The sequence below is a fragment of the Camelus bactrianus genome, chromosome 11, assembly GCF_048773025.1.
Source record: "Camelus bactrianus isolate YW-2024 breed Bactrian camel chromosome 11, ASM4877302v1, whole genome shotgun sequence".
NCBI lineage: Eukaryota > Metazoa > Chordata > Mammalia > Artiodactyla > Camelidae > Camelus > Camelus bactrianus.
The window spans coordinates 67,549,575-67,565,942 of record NC_133549.1 but is presented as its reverse complement, the minus strand read 5'-3'; the positions used below and the strand labels follow the sequence as shown (position 1 = coordinate 67,565,942).

The 16,368-nt window shown below is 53.8% G+C and overlaps 1 protein-coding gene across 11 annotated transcripts in view; it reads right to left on the bottom strand.

Moving 5' to 3' along the window:
- Positions 1 to 16,368, bottom strand: part of CDH23 (cadherin related 23) — a 389,679-nt gene that overhangs the window by 65,044 nt on the left and 308,267 nt on the right. For 9 of the 11 annotated variants that reach the window (XR_012510294.1, XR_012510295.1, XR_012510293.1 and 6 more), the window contains exons 30-36: positions 15,883 to 16,018; positions 13,954 to 14,342; positions 12,928 to 13,029; positions 8,772 to 8,921; positions 7,567 to 7,695; positions 6,486 to 6,614; positions 5,608 to 5,835 (exon numbers count right to left, since the gene is read on the bottom strand). Coding sequence is in view for 8 of the 11 variants with exons in the window: in XM_074374170.1 (XP_074230271.1) it covers positions 5,608 to 5,835; positions 6,486 to 6,614; positions 7,567 to 7,695; positions 8,772 to 8,921; positions 12,928 to 13,029; positions 13,954 to 14,342; positions 15,883 to 16,018 (1,263 nt within the window). In the remaining 3 variants the exon portion in view is untranslated. Of the gene's footprint in view, positions 1 to 5,607; positions 5,836 to 6,485; positions 6,615 to 7,566; positions 7,696 to 8,771; positions 8,922 to 9,857; positions 9,985 to 12,927; positions 13,030 to 13,953; positions 14,343 to 15,882; positions 16,019 to 16,368 lie in introns of those variants that run through there. The other 2 variants (XM_074374171.1, XM_074374172.1) reach the window with 2 other exon arrangements.

The following is a 16,368-nucleotide window of genomic DNA, read 5'->3' as shown; positions in this document are numbered from 1 at the left end:
CTGTTAGTATATATCTCCCTGGAATGTGTGTTAAGAGGGATTCTGAAGTATCAGTATAGCCTAATGAGACAGTGCTGACATCAGCTAGCAATGTCTGTCTTGGGTGTAGGACAGGGAAGGGCAGTATGTGTTCCACATCTTTGCCTCTTCTATACTCTGTGCTTTCCAAAACACTGTCATGTGTGTTATTACTTCTTTGATCTCCTCCTTCCTGGAAACCCCAGGAGGTTATATTGTCTCCATTTAACCTACAGGGAAACAAGTTTGAAAAGGTTTTTATCTTGCCACAAGTGAATGTGGAACTGGGACTAAAGCCTGGGTCTCCTGCTTCCCAGGCCTGTGCTCCTTCCTCTTCACTGAAGCGAGTGGCATTACAGGCCAGGACTTGGAATTGCTAACAGTACATACCAGGGCCCTGGGGGATGAACCTGTGCCCACAAGCCCACAAGCGGAGGCTCTGCTCCTTCCACATCAGTCTTTTCACTCCCCTTTCTGCCTGGCAGCCCTGAAGCCACATGACTCCTGGTGGGCATGGGGGCCCACATACCCAGCTTGCTTGCAAGAGGGGATGGGGAAGGGAGAAACTTATCTACCCACAGAGCCCCAGGGTCTCTTGGAGGAACCAAGCCAGTTGCATGTGTAGCATTTGAGCAGCTGCAGAACATTCTCAAGAAGCAGGGCTACCAGAAGGGCCTGAATTTAATCATGCTGGGCCAGAGGAGGTCGGCTTACTTGGCGTGCAGCACAGGGAGGGGGCCAGGCTGCGGGTTCCTGAGCTGAAGCCAGGGGAAGCAGCCTTCACAAACAGCAGCAGGGTCCAGCTTTAATCAACATAAGAGCCCTCAGCCCTAAAATTATGAGATGAGCTGCCAAGAGCAGCATCCTCTGCTCACAGACTTTCAGGAGGCTGTTGCTGGTAACTCTTGTACTGGAAGTGGGTGGTGGGAGATTTTTTGTCTTTCTGCCTGGACAGGTGTCTTCTGCAGAATCCACCAGCCTGAGAATCCAGGCTTGGTGATCTGGGCTGTCTAACCTGCTGCCTGTGATTCGTATGGCAGAGAGGCCTACTTAGGCCCTCCTTCTCCCCATCCCCCTGCAGCTGGGGCTCAGCGCCTGACCTCCCAGTTGCCTTCCGTCCTTCCTCCTGGGGCCCAGCCCTTCCTCTTACAGGGCCCTCTCTGCCTGCCACGTAGACCCCTCCCCCAAGCCTGGCCTTCCTGCCTGAGGCCTGGAGCTAGGCAGAGGGCCGAGGCTGTACAATGACTTCCCCTGCTGGGTGGCACACCATTGTGTGACAGGCCTGGGCTGGCCCGGATGCCCCTTGCAGCACAGCTGTTCCTAGCTCTGGGTGATAGAGGCTGAGAGCTGGGTGGGGACAGCTCAGGCCGACTGCAGGAATGTCAGGCTCTCAGGAAACTGGGGGGAAGGAGGGAAGCCCAGGGAGAAAAGAAGAGATGGCAGGGCTCAGATACAGGATTTCTCTTGGTTTTGGGGAGACTTGGCAGCGAATCTCATCCCTCTGCTTAGAAAGCCTCATCCTTTAAGACATGGATGCAAATGCCTTGTCCAGAACCTCCCCTGGCTCCTGGCTCTGAGCTCCTAGCACATTGCAGAGTGTCAGCTCTCTATTAAGTGTCCATTTCCCCACTAACCATAGGCACCTTGAGGGCAGAACTGTATCCAACTCATCTCTGACTTCCTAGCCTCTAGCACAGGTCTGGTGCATATTTAGTGTTGAATGAATGAATGAGTGAATGACTCTTACTTGCCCTTGTCCTACAGGAAGTTTGGTCCTGTGCCGGTGAGGGCTGGCTTGAACCAGGTGGATAACTGTAGGTGTAGGTCTGCTAGGTATCTCTAGACAGATATATACACCCCTCTTAGACCATGGGGACCTCTCCTGGAACCTCAGAGTGGCTGGTCTGATGCTTCTTGGGGCTTTGGCTGGAAGGGGCTGGAATGGTCCTACTTCCTCAAACACTCATCCAGTGAAATCTACCCAATAGCAGAGAAGGCCCCTCCTCTGGTCACCTTTGGCTTGAGGGCACACATGACCCTAGGCGGCTTCACTGTTTAGAGGTGACAGTCTGGTCAGTGGAAGCAAATCTTCAGAGTGGAGGGCCCTTGCTTGCTAGCTTCTGCCCCATCCCTACTCTGGCTTAGCTGGGCTGGGAGGGAGTAGAAGGGGTGCTTGAGAAAGGACTCACCCTTGGGATCTGCCCCAGCCAGCCATGTCGTGGGGAGGATACGTAGACAGAGAGCCCTGCTCTGAGCCCCGAATACTGCCATGGGTCTGGACCACCTGCGGCTCCCTGGACCCACCCTGGATTATAACTTGCTCTTAGGCCTTTGTTCAGGCTGATGCCTGGATCCAGAACATGCTTTTCCCTTTGCTGCGCTAACTGTGACTGACTGACGATACAGCCCAGGTGTCACCTGCCCCAGGAAGCCTTCCTCAAGGCCTTCTCAGTGCCCCATCCACACCTTGGCCCCACACATGGATGTCCTCATGGCCTCCCTTATCAACTGCACTTCAATTCATGGCAGGGCCCACACAGCCTCCTTCATCTTTGTGTCTCTGGGTTCTGGCACACAGTGGGCATTCAGGGAACACTGGCTGAATGAATGAATGAAAAAATGAATAAATGAACAAATACGGTCCAGTGCTACCTTCAGAACAATGCTCCTGTGGTCACTGTAGTTCTTCACTCTGGTGTCCCTAACAAAAATTAAATGAAAGCGATATTTTCCCCCAACCTGAAGAAGCAGGAAAAAAATGGAAGGGATAGATTCTTTTTGACTGAAAATTTTTCTCCTATCAATGTTTTGCCAGCTGGTACCTGACACTGTTTGTCTGTACTATGGTATTCCAGCCCAGGAGCCATATGCATAATCCCCCGGTGATGGCCTCAGAGAACCTCATCCCTGATCCTGGTCATGAAGGTGTTTTCTGGTAGAAGAGATGGTGATGACCAGGATGAGGAACGTAGACAAAAGGAGACTGCATTTCTTACCACCCAACTTCCCACACCCCTACCAGGGAGCTGGTATAGGCCGAGACCTGCCTCCAGGAGGGCCAGAATGTCAGGGGCCCACATGTGAGGAGGCAATGCTCATGGGTCTCCACCAGTCTAGGCTGGATCCCTACAGAGGGTTGGGTCTATAGATGAAAATTCTTTCTAGCCATGGGGACCCATCCCAAGTTCTGCAGGGACTGCTTGGGGAGTGGCCCACCCATTCTGGGTGGTTAAATGTGGCTAGGGTGATTTCACATTTCTCTAATTCTTGTTTCTTCTGGAAACCAAAAGGAAGCCAGATGTTGCCTCCAAAACTCAGAGTCTTAGAATATTATGGGTCTCACCAACTGCCTCTTTGGGAAACTCTAGGACTTCTGGGTGTGGGGAAGTGTGGGGAGTGGGGTGAGAGTGGTGTGTTCACTGGCCTAGGTCAGGATGAGGAAGAGCAGCATGGCAAATGCTATCAGTCACTCACCCAAAATCTATTCTCCACTTCTTCCTCACTAGCAGAGCTCTGATTTTGTTTGAGACAGTGATATATCTGGTCCCCAGATAATAAGCCAATTCTGACAATCCTGTCCCTCATTTTTTTTCCAACCTCCTTTGTTCCAGAGTACCCATGTGAACCTCTTCCGGCCAATGAGGCACAATCAGAACTCTGGAGAATAGTTCTAGAAAACTTTTTACTTTCCTGATAAAAGGGCAGAAGTGGCGTGCATTGCTCTTTGTTTTTTTGTCATTTCCTGCCTTGAATGCCAACATGATGGCTGGAGCTATAGCAGCCATCTTGCAACCATGAGGGAAAGGCCAAGAAACATTAGCTCTGACATCACTGAGTGTGAAATTAGCATTTGTAATTCTGTGGAATTTTTGTTATGTGAGAAAAATGCATTCTAATTTATTTATGTCTCCATAGTTAAGTTTTTTATTTGTAGCCAAACACATCTATAAATGCTATTGGGGAGCTGACCAAGAAGATGATTCACCCTGAAGCTAGGTGCAGGTAAGGAGGGGTTATGTCACAACTGAGTCCCTCCATGTCAGTACAATAAATGATACCCCCCTGCCTGTCCTCCCCTGTTAGTGTGTCTCTGGCCCACTTGTGTGATTGGCTGAAGTGACAGTATTATCCTGGGCTCTTTAGAATGTGGGTCCACCATCCTCCCCAGAGACACGCTAGATAAAGAGCCCAGTTCAGACCTGCTCCAACCCCACAGTCCACAATACTATTGTCAAAAGAGAGGGGTCCAACAGAATCACCTTCTGGGGACAGAGGGACAGAGTTGAGGCCTCATTTACTATCAGGGGCCCTAGGGCAGACAGATTACAAAAATGTCCCCAATCCTCACACCTCCCTATATCTACACTCTGCAATGTAACTTTGCAGTTCAGTCCTTCAAAAGATAGAGTTTATTCCCCTACGTCTCCAACCTGGGCTGGCCTTGTGACTTGCTTTGGCAAACAGAATGTGGCAGAAGTAACCTTGTTCTGGGCCCAAGCCTAGGCCTCGAGAGGCCTTGCCTGCTTCTGCTCTGTCTCCGCGACCCTTTCTGGCTCCATATGAACCAGCACTGGCTAGCCTTCGGGATAGGAGAGGTGGCCCAGTTGCCCTGTCATTCTAGCTGACAGGCAGCTGACCTCCAAAAGAACAGCCAGCCAACCGACACATAGCTACCCACACATGTGGGAGCCCAGTGGACAGCAGAAGAACCGCCCAGCTAAGCCAGGTCCCCATTGCCAGCCTGCAGAATTGGAGCTAAGTCAACAGCTGTTTTAGGTCTCTCTGGTCAATTTGGTTTGTAAAGCAGGATTATGGTGGTGATAGCTGATACAGTCCTCCTCCTCATGGATTACCAAGCGCTTCCACAGACATGAGCTAATTCAATTCCCCAAGCACCACCTCTGCAGGAGATCTTATCTCTCTTTTATAGATGACAATGCCAGTATTTGGAAAGGTTCTGACTTGCTCGTGATCATGCAGTCAGCTCACAGTAGAAATCATCCCACCTCAGCCAATGGCCCCAAACGACGTCACCGTCCAGCCCCGCAGGCCCTATCTCCTTTTCCAAACTTACTGACCTTGCGCATTGCTTTGGGCAGTGGCCTCACCCACGCAAGCATCAGACTGGACCACAGACGTCAGCCCCTTCCAACCCTGACATGTTACCACAGAGCATCACACCGATACGATGTAGGGGAAGAGGCCAGAGGGCACCTTTTCCCATTTGGAACAGACGAACCACCATGTGGGTTAGCGCGGCCCCACAGGTACCCAGCTTGGCAAGTGGAGTGAGGGTTGGCCAGACCCCAAAGCACAGGCTCAATCTGGACCATCCTACAGAGCTGCCCTGGGTGAGCACAGAGGCCAAAATAGACTCTGAGTGGCCACAGAGGCAGATGAACCAACACCCTAGCTTGGCACACACCAGCCCCCCATAAATACGCATAGCTGATGGACTCAAGGTGCAACAAAAGTCGTCGAGGACTCACCCATGCATGGCATTCCATTCCCATCCATCCTGTCCCCCTCACATAGAAGGCGGAGCTGCCCTCCTCCACCTCCCCTCCCTGTGGCCACCCCATCACTCACCGACAGGGTAGGGGTGCCCTCATCCTCCACGGTGACTAGCAGGTGGTAGAAGCTCTGCCGCTCGCGGTCGGGCGGGGCAGGCCGCGTGGTGATCTCACCGCTGATGCGATCCATGCGAAAGGTCATGTCCTTGTTGCCCTCGGTAATGTAGTAGGACAGGACACTGTTGATTCCAATGTCACGGTCGGTGGCTCTCACCTGGACCACAGTGGTACCCCCACCCACGTTCTGAGGGGAGAGCAGAAAGGTGGTCATTCCGGATTCAAGGCCTTTAGGGCAAAGTCTAGCACCTGCTCTTGAGCGCCCAAGGGTTGCACCTGCCTCTGGAAAGCTCTGCTCTATCCTGGGTCCATGATAAGGAAGATAAAGATCATCGTGGTGAACATTCTGTGGGCACCGTGTCCGAGTTAACTCATCAAATCCTCTCTATAACCCTACAGGTTAGGTCCTCCCCATTTACGGATGAGAAAACTGACCTGCAGGGGAGGAACGTGTGTGAGTCACACAGCCAGTCAGTGGCAGAGCCATGGTGTGAATCCAGGGAGGACTCTACAGCCCTGTGTCAACCTGCCTTCATGAACGTCCAGCCTAGAGTGATACCCAGCAGGGTCTGGACAAAAATTCTACCAGAGTGGCTCAATCTTAGGACTGAAAAATGCGTGAGCTATTTTATTTAAAAGCAGCTCTCTCAGGGTAAACAGGTCCCTGTTGGTGGTGAAAGGCTACTTTCTTTATCCCCTCTCCTTTCCTCTCCTCTTCATCTGAACCATGAAGAGCTTTCCTCTGTAGGCAGACATTCAAACGGGTGCTTCGTGGTCAGCTCACACCCACTGTCCACCCTGGACGTTCAGCTGTATGGGCGCCAGAGCTGCCCTCACCTCATTGACGCTGACGTTGTATCCAAAGGGGATCTCGATCACTGGAGGGTTGTCATTGATGTCTAGGATGGTCACCTGCAGGATGTGGTCCTTCTTCCGTGGAGGGGTGCCACGGTCAGATGCCACAACCTGTGAGGAGGGGATGACTGGAATCAGGGCCAAGGGTGAGGGGGGGATCAGGAACATGGAGTCCAAATGTGCTGTCTGCTCAGTGTGGAGGAAAGGGAGGGCAGAGGGACTCACCAGCCCATCCCTGCCCCCTGGGTGGCCGCTAGCCTTGAGCCCTCCCCAAGGCTTTCACCATTTGTCCTACGCTGCAAACCACTGTTGCCCAATTTTTATCTAACTGGGGACCCTCCTTTGCAATCTAACTCTGATATGCCCAGTTTTTACCTCCTGACTATGACCTTGGGGGCCTGCAACCAGACCCAGGGCTCCTGCCTGTAGCTTCAGAGCCTCTGTTCCATGTACTCAGATCTGGTCTCTGGCAAACAGAGAAACAGTCTCAAATAATATTTTCAGTAATGATCTAGAGTCCTAGCATAGCCTGAGTCTGTCCTGAGGAGACTTGCTGGTTCCCAGATGCCTACAAGACAGCAGAAAGTGCTTGAGAGCTCAGACTCCTGCAGAAGCATGGCCCTGGGGACCCCAGAGACTCCTTAGGAAACATGGCAGCCACAGCAACTCAGCAGTAATGGCGGCCTTCATGATTCCTTACTTGTACGTATTTCTCACCTCGGCAGAGATTTTCCCGCCCCATGCATGGTGTGGGGGAAACTAAGGCCCAGGGTAAACAACTTGCTCAAGGTCACACAGTGTCTATGTGCAACAGCCAGGGCTCTTATCAGCTGGCAGTCTTTCTCTCCTCACTCTTACAGCAGAGACAGACACCTCCCGTGTTTCCTGCCCTGGGTCCAGAGACCCCTCCTCCCAGGATGCCCTTTCCCAGGTCAGCCTCACTCGAGCTCTTGGCCCTTAGGAGTGCTGTCTGCCCCATGGCCCTTGGTGTCAGCAGCAAGCTGACTGCCAGGGTGTGCTGATAGGCTGAGTTGCCTCTAGATGGAGGGGGGCTGGTTCCCACCTTGAGGATATAGTGGTCCAGCTCTTCTCTGTCCAGCAGTCTGGCCACAAACACTTCACCAATGGAGTCATTGGTGGTGATGATCTCAAAGGCCCCAGCGATGTTGCCAGAAGCCAGGGAGAAGACCACCTGTCAGGGGGAGAGGGCGTGACGAGTGAGGAGGTGTAGAGGACGGGACAAGGGGCGCTCCTCTGCCCACCTGGGCCTTCTGCTCAGCAAAGATGTCTGAGAAGAATGTGTTTTAGGCAGAAGTGGTTACAACCCTCAAAATGGGGGTAGTGGGTCCACTGATGTGATGCAGGGTCTGTGACAGGCTCCTGGGTGGTGGGGGGATGTGAGCACACTGGCCTGGGGCCAGGAGGGCGGGTGAGTCCCAACACATGAAGTTTCCCAGGGCCAGGGGTGGGGAAGCACTGAACCCCCTAGCAGAGGAGCAGGCTCAGCCCTGCTGTTACAAGGACTCTATTGGGCTCTCACAACAACCCTGTCACAGGGAGCCACTCTCTTCAGCTCAGAGAGGAGGCTGCGGACAGCGAAACCACTGGCGAGGTTACACAGCTTGTAAGTGCCCAAGAGAACAAGGATTTGAACCCACAGGCTTCTGACTCCAGAGCCAGCATCCCTCAGCCCCCTAGAGGTGTGCAAACATTTAAATAAAGGTGGAAACCTCCTCAAACACAACCCAATTTGTAGCCTAGGTCAAAGTGGTGTGAAGACTGAAACATCTGTCACTCCTCTTCCTCGTGCTCGGGGGGAGGCCCAAACCTGCAGGGTTGGGGAGCACTTCCTGCTGTGGGACAGGTAGAGAGCCTGAGAAGCAGGGGTGCAGAGGAGCATGGGGAGGGCTGCCCAAGGATGGCACAGAAGGTGAGATGCTGTGTGGTTTGTGGATGAGGTGACCCAGGATTCACTGGGAAAGCTAAACCCCCACTGGGTTCAGCTCGCTGTGGGGAATGACTCTGGCCAGCCTTCAGCTCTGTGCTCCCTGGACCCAGGCAGGGCTGACAGCTTGAACAGCTCTGCCTCCTTTCCCAGACCACGGACTGTGGTGAGGGCCAGGCTGTCCTGCTCAGGACCAGGCAGAGCCTGGGGGACCCTGCTTCCTGCTCAGTGACAGGGACGGCTTGGGAGGCCCCCTCCAGCTGAGGGGCTGAGGGAATCCCCTCCTGACAGGCCAGTTTTGGATTATTTCACCTGGTGCCCACCTGCCCATTGCTGCCGGCGTCGGGGTCCCGGGCCTTGACGGTGGCCACGTGCTGGCCCACAGGGTAGTCCTCGGGCACGCTGACCGCTGAGTCAGAGGTGAAGTCGAACCTGGGACTATTGTCATTCTCGTCCAGGACAGTGATGTAGACCTGGGGATGAACATGGCCAGAGAACTCCCACATCCTTCCCCTCCCTGGCCCCAATCATAGGGTCTCACCATGGGCCCGGTGGGGACCAGACCTCCAATCCATTCCAGAAGGTCAGCAAGCTTTCAGAGCCCACCTAGGCTAATCCTGATTTTACTCGGAGGCCCAAACACATTACTTCTGGGAGTCTAGTGGGGGAGGGCTGCACACACTCAAATGCTGGGGGGCTGTGGAGGGGGGACTCAGAGGTGGTGGGGATTTGGAGAGCCAGAAGGCACGGGCCCTGGCTAAAGGGAACAGAGGCTACTCAGCTCCAAATTGGGGAGGGAGTGCCAGCATGGCATTGGCCTAGCTTCCAGGTTTTCAAAAGGAATTAGGAATCCAGATTTTTATGTGGAATTAGGTGTTGATTAATAAAACTTAAAAAAAAATCATGTGCAGGCCAGTTAAAACACATCTGGCAGCCAGATATTGCCCGAAAGCCACTTTGTCCACACCTCTGGATTAGAGGGAAGGAAATAGGGCTCAGGAGCAGGAGGGAGCCATGAGGTGGCTTGGTGGTCCCAGCAGGGAGAGGGCAGATGGGGAAGGGAGGGAAATTTCCAACTACCAGATAAAGAGGGAACATGCAAGCTGCATGTGAAGAGCACGTTGGTTTGTGTCTGCAGCTTGGGCTTCTGCTGCAGGGTCTGGATGGTAAGCCTGGAGAGAAGGCCTCCAGCTCATGGACGGCCACAGGTACCCCTTAGGTTCACTGATGAGGGGATGAAAATGGAGCAGAAGAGGCTCAGATTTTAGGAACCCCAGGCCAGGTCTCCCCTGACCCCTTCCCAGGGCAGACCCTATCTTCTCCTTCCCCAGGCCTGGGCCTCCAGGGCTCACAGGCCCATCTGCCTCCTAGTGTGCACAGGATCCCATGGGGAGCCTTGGGAACCTCACCACATTGCAGAGAAAATTCCATTTCATCCTCTCTCCTAATCAGGTCTTCCCTCTTCTTGGTCCTAGACACGCTCCCGCATCTTAGGCAGCTGTCGGGACCGTAGGCAACGAGCCCAGGCTTTGCAGCAGGACTGATTCCACCACTTACTAGCTCTGTGATTTGGCAAAAGTTACTCAACCTCTTTGATGTTCCATTTCCTCAGATGAAAGTAGGAACAAGAACACCTACGGCATCAAGATGCTGGAAGGAATAAATGAGCCAACAAAAGTGGCCCCCATCCTGCTTCTGGCCTGGCTAAGAACTGCCCATGTATCATTTTGGATTTTGGTCAGGGAGCTCTGTGACGTCCCAGAGCCCTAGTCTGCTCTCCTGTGAAATGGGCATAATAATGCCTACCATACTGTTCTCAGGGTGAAAACAAACAAGGCCCCTATCATCTGATGCCTCCCAAAATCTGTCACTCGGGTCAAGGCCTTATATGGACTCCCCATGCTTCCTCCTACCACAGGGCCTCTGCACATGCTGTTCCCTCTGCATAAAATGCTCTTCCTTCTTGGCTGTGCAAACTCCTATATTTTCTGGGGATCTCAGCTTGAGTCACTTCCTCAGGGAAACCCTCCTCGATTTCCCTGACATCTCTTTATAGGCTCTCTCTTGGCATCTAGTGTGATAATCTGATCAATGTCTTTTCTGTTTGTGAAGGCAGAGGCTGCATCTGGCTTTGGTTTCCTGCCATATGTCCCCTGAGCCCAGCTCAGAGTCGGGCACATGGTAGGTACTCCCTCTATGCTACTACTCTCATCATGATCATGATGATGTTTGTGACGTGCTCCCAGCACTAGGGAGTCTGCATCAGTGAGTGAGGAGGGAGGGCAGGTACCAAGGCCTGTGGGAATTAGCTAAGGGTCTGTGGCCCCACCCAGGGCCTCGTGGTCCAAATCACCTCCCCCATCAGGCAAAGGCCCCAGGGTGTTACTCAGAGCTCTTACGGCAGAGTCCCCCCTTCCCCCAGCCCAGCCTGCCCCCTTCCTGCTGTCTCCCCACCCCTCTCAGGGCCACGGAGCTGCTGGGACTGGGAGGAGTCAGGTGTAGGTGAGCTGTGGTTTAGGGGTTCCGGCCTCACAGAGGAAATGGTGGCACCTTTAAAAGGTCCCTCAGCCTGCCTCCACCCCAGCACCTCCAACAAATTTGGAGCGTACAAAGCTGGTGTATCTGGGGCAGTGGCTCCTGGGAGCCTCTGAGAGGAAGCCAGGGCAGAACAGAGTGGGGTGGGTCCTGCTTCCTGGAAGAGGGTGAGGGACTGTGGAAACACAGGGGCCCTCCCAAGAGTATGTACTCTAAAATGCCCTCACCTGCCCAAGCAGGGGAAGGGGCCAAGGCTTCTACGGCCTCGGGAGGAGTGTTCCTCCTGCTTCTCAGGCTCCCCTTGGCCTCAGCTCCTGGACTCAGGACAAGGGTGAGGGGCAGCTGGGCCCACTTTACAGATGAGGCTGCTAAGGCTCAGTGAGAGGGCCTTCTGAAACTTAGATCCTCTGGCTGAGAAGGGCAGGAGCCCCAGCTGGGTGCTCCAGGACATGTGGCACCTGCTCACCATCTGCCCCCTGGGGGCTCTGCTCACTGGCTGCCTTCTGGGATCCCCAGGGAGCTGAGGGCAGCTGGGTGGGCTCACTGCTGCTTGTAGCCTCACTCACCCCAGGCTGGCCCCATGGACAGAGGAGGCTTTTGGGTACAGCCAAGCCACAATCAGGGCCACTGGCACTGGGCACTTCTAGGGAGCCGTCGGCAGAGGACGCTCTTTGCCTAGACACCGGGTTGGTCTGTACCCTTTGGCTAAGGTGAAAGGGACTCGGTGGGGGAGAAATTTGACTGTAACCAATGTTGATGATGAGCTGGAAACCCTGCGTTGTCTACAGATGGCCTCAGGACTGTCCGGCTGGGGCCCAAGCTGGATCGTGGTTAAAAGTTCTCATTATCATGGCAGGATGCCACCCCATAAGCAGCCCCTGGGGCCCAACCCCTAGCCTGAGGTCACCACCTCTCTTATTCTTCTAGGAATCTTGCCTGATATCTCCGACCTCAGCAGTCACCCTTCCCGAAATGCATAAGGTCTTGGTGCCTTTACTTAGGGTCCTTGAGGGCAGCGACTCACACCGAGTACCCACTGCTGCCCTTACCCAGCACTCCCCAGGCCCTGACCAGTGCCCCATTTCACACAACTTACTATAACACACTCCTTACCCTGATCCCGAGAGAGGCAAGGGGTCCCCTTTACAGATGCTACTCCTATCACCCCTTCCTACAAAGGGCTTCCAATCTGCCATTTCTGTCACATCCTCTGAGGGAGAGCAGCTGGCATGATCCCCATTTGAGACCCAAGAAAAGGAAGCACAGAGAGGTTGAGCAACTAGCCTACATTACATGGCCAGTGAGGAGCAGAGCTGGGTAAGGCTTCAGTGTTTCCTCCACTGTTTGTTCCACATACTCCTTGTTAGTGCACCATTCACCCCAGGATCCCATGAGGGGCTTGGCAGGACATGCAGGGTAGAGAGAACAGAGCTGGATGTGGGGTACATGTCCAGGAGGGGCCTGGACTCAGGTGTGAGAGTGTATGGACTGGGGAGTTTGGGAAGGAGCAGGGACCAGCTCCTGGCCTGCCATGTGCCCTCTCCCCAGGAGAGGCAGGAAGGCTCAGCACCATGCAGAGCCCAAGCCAGCACTGGCCACAGACAGTGCTCAGGGGAGAGCCCTGGTCCACAGACTACTCACCTTCTGTAGGCAGAGTGGCAGGAAGCGGCCGAGGGAGAGAAAAGGCAAAGAAGGTGGTTAGCAGTCCCAGCCCAGCACCCACTCCAAGCAGTGGTCTGCCCCCCACCTGTCTGAGGTCTCCTCCCTAGTCCAGGCTGCCAGGGAAGGTGTGGCATGGTTGGCCACAGTGCCATCCCTGGGCTACTGAAACCCTCACCCACTGCCTGGCCTGCATGTTGGGTGGCTGGTGAAGTTGTGGGTTTGGGGGCCCTTGGGGCAGTGATGGGCTGTCCCTGTGGGGCTCTCACCCAGGGATCTACTCACCACAGTGGAGTCTACTTTGGGGCCGCCGTCATCTGCCACCACTGTCAAGGTGTAGAAGTCACCTTTCTCCCGGTCCACCAGGCCCTTGACTGTGATCACGCCCTACAGGGAAGGGGCCAGATGGGCAGTGACATCATATACACCAGGCAGAACCTACCTTGTCCCCAAGCAGTCCCATGCTCTGATCAAACTGGATTCCTCACCAGCCCTGAGCATCCTGCCCACTTTCCCACCTCCACATCACTTCCTCTGCTGGCATAATTTCTCTGTGAAGCTCTGTCTGTTGAAATCCTCCTTCTCTCCCAATCCTACTTGGACACCACCTCTTCCATGAAGGCTTCTTTCTCCCCTAGCCAGGTGCCACCACTCTCTTATATGGGCCCCAAAGGGGCTCCATTATATCTCTATTACAGTTCTTTTCATATCATCGCTTGGGGTGCTCTGATCTGCATCCTTGATTATTCCCACTGCTACTCCTAGCCTAGGAACTCTTTAAGGGCCAGGAAGGGTCTTGTTCATCTTTGTATCCCCAGTATCCCCCAGGACAAGGCCTGGCACATCATAGTGATTACTGCCTTGCCTATTTACTTTTTCTTTTCACCTTGCCTATTTTCAAAGAAGGGATTCTGATTTGAAAAAAACAAAACAAAACACTAAAGCAAAGATGGAAGAGTACGATCTAGGCAGTAGATAAGACATAGCTGCACCAGACACCTAAGACTAGCTTTTGCAGTAAAGCACTAAATTTATATGTGAGCTTCCTAACAGCCAGGGTAAAAAGGGAAACATGATGACTTGCATAGCTTTCATTGTCTAATAACAAGAAAACACCAGGTTGCCTATGCATAATCTTTATCTTACCCTTAAATATTAAACAGATGCATCACAAGGATGTTTATCTTTATGACAATGAAGAGAGTGCTATGCACATAGAAGGAACTCGATCAATACTGGCTAGCTTTAAAGGCACTGAGCAGCCTGCCCCCAGGTAGAGCCCTTGCTGTGCTTGCCCCTAGCCTCCCTCACCGTGATGGCATCTATCTTGAAGATGGCTTTGGCCTGGGCGCTGGTGTAGGTGTCGAAGCGGTAGGTGATCTGGTTGAGGTTGTCGATGGAGTAGGCCTGGACCCGCACAATCTCGGTGCCCAGCGCCAGGTTCTCCAAGATGGCAGCCTCATAGGAGGCATTGGAGAATTGCACAGCCTCGTCCAGCTCGTTGAGCAGAGTGATGTAGACACTGCAGAAGCCCTGGTTGAAGGGGGGTGCCTGGTCAGTGGCGGATACGTTCATCAGGTAGCTGGTCTTGGTCTCATAGTCCAGGTAATCCACGGTGATAATAAGCCCTGTGCTCTCATCAATCTCGAACTTGCCCTCCGCGCCTGACAGGATGCGGTAGTTCACCAGACCACCATCCCCTGCAGGAGGACACAAGGGGCTCGGCAGTCCCAGTCGGAGTGGGCTGCCTGGGGCTTTCCAAGCTGCCCCAGTGCTCCCCCTGCTGTCCCAGAGGGACAGGGTGAGGGGCCTTGACTGGTCCACCCAGTATACACCACCCCTCCCCGACTCCTGTGGACCAGGTTGTCCCGAGGGACAGTACAGAGGACAGGGTCAAGGGCTATGTGGACAGCAAGTCCAGCACACTCTGTTGACCTCCTCTGGGGCCTGTCCTTGACATGAGGCGGTGGTTCTATGCCTGGAACCTTAAAATTCAAGCTCAAGCACTTCTCTTGGGTATTTGGACAAAGAGAGGGTGGGGAAATTAGGGATCTCTTGTAGTGGGGGCTTTGATCTAGAAAGTTTAGATGGTGCAGCATCTTTGGGGGTGGCTATGCCTTCCTTTGCTCCCTCTGGCTGAAGGGTTCCAGTGTCAGGGTTACCTTCCTCTTTTCTCCAGACTCCCTCCACCCCAAATTCCTGTGCTTTGGAATACACCCCTCAACCAGAAGCTAGAGTTGGGATTCCTTAGGTGCAGTCCACATACTTCAAAGAGAATGGTTATAAAACCACTCAGGCAATCCCAGACTCCTTTGGAATTATTTGCAAAACTCTGAATGGACATGCGTTTTTTTCTGGGGAGGGATCCATAGCTTTCACTAGTTTCTCAAACAGATACCTGGCCCAGAAAAGGCCAGGAACCATTGGTCCGCAGCAGCGTATAGGACCTGGACTGCATAAATGTGCCATGTAAGGGAGAACAATCACCTTGGAGTTGTCTGGCCTATTTCTCCCTCTATCCCATCCTGTGCCCCAGGTGAGCTGGGGATACCGACAGGAGCTGGGTTGGGAGCCACCAGAGCAGCTGACATGAAGGAAGGGCAGGAGCTGGGAAACTAGGAGCAGTTTAGGTTGCCCAGGACAGAGGTCTTCTCTGGCCATATCCCTGGCCAGGGGCATAGGCCCATCTAGCCAGGCCCCATGACCTAGGCTGGCCACCTTTTTCCTTCATGTGGCACTGCTGACTGTGGCCACCTCTAGGGCTCGGAGCCTTTGGAGAGGTCCGGGCTGCCTTCAGGGACATCCACTGCCCTGTAGAACAGGACACTGCCCTTTGTCAAATGTTTGTGTGCCAGGCCGTGAGCTGCGGCTGGCTGGCTGAGTAGCCCTCAGCCAGCTTTCAGACAAATCCTTTACCTTCCCCAACATCTGCCTAGTTCCTAGCCAGGCGGCTGGGAGCTGCCAGGACCTGAGGTGACAAATCTAGACTTCCCAAGCTGTGACCTCTCCTCTCTCCACCCAGAGGCTGGGACAACTCTCCTCGACTCCAGACCTCCCAAGACTGAGAATCTGGTGAGGACGCCACCAAGACTGTGCCAGGAGCCACTCTCCAGCCTGGAAGCCACTGAATGGGGGAGCCCGAGGCATCCCAAGGATGACAACCCTGCAGGAGAGGGAGGGATGAGCTGGGGCGGGTCACTCTAGGGAATGGACTCTCTGGTTTCCTCCTGCCGGACTCACCAGTGTCTCGGTCTGTGGCTCGGACAACAATGACTGATGTGCCGATGCCCGCCGTCTCGCGAAGCCCCAGGCGGCTGTACTGCTGCTGTGTGAACACTGGGGCCTCATCGTTGACATCTTCAACGTACACGATCACCTGTAGAAGCCAAGCCAGGGATGAAAGGTCAGGGTCAGGTGAGGACCGGAGAAGCCCAGGGCTGGGCCTGCCTGGATCTCTGTGTGTGGTCACTGCTTTCCTGGGCCAGCTATGAGCTTCCTATAGTCCAGCTGGTCACTATATGCCCCCACCTTGTACAGTACCTGGCACGTGGCAGGTGCTCAGATACCACTTGTTAGGGAGCAAATCTCGTCTTACTCTTGGCTCTGCTACAGATCCTGGGGGAACCTGTGGCTAATCAGTGACACAAGCCATCGAATTTCTCAGTTATGAAAGGGTAATATCAACATAATAGTTCACAACCTGTGCCACTCCTGTTATGAAGACAG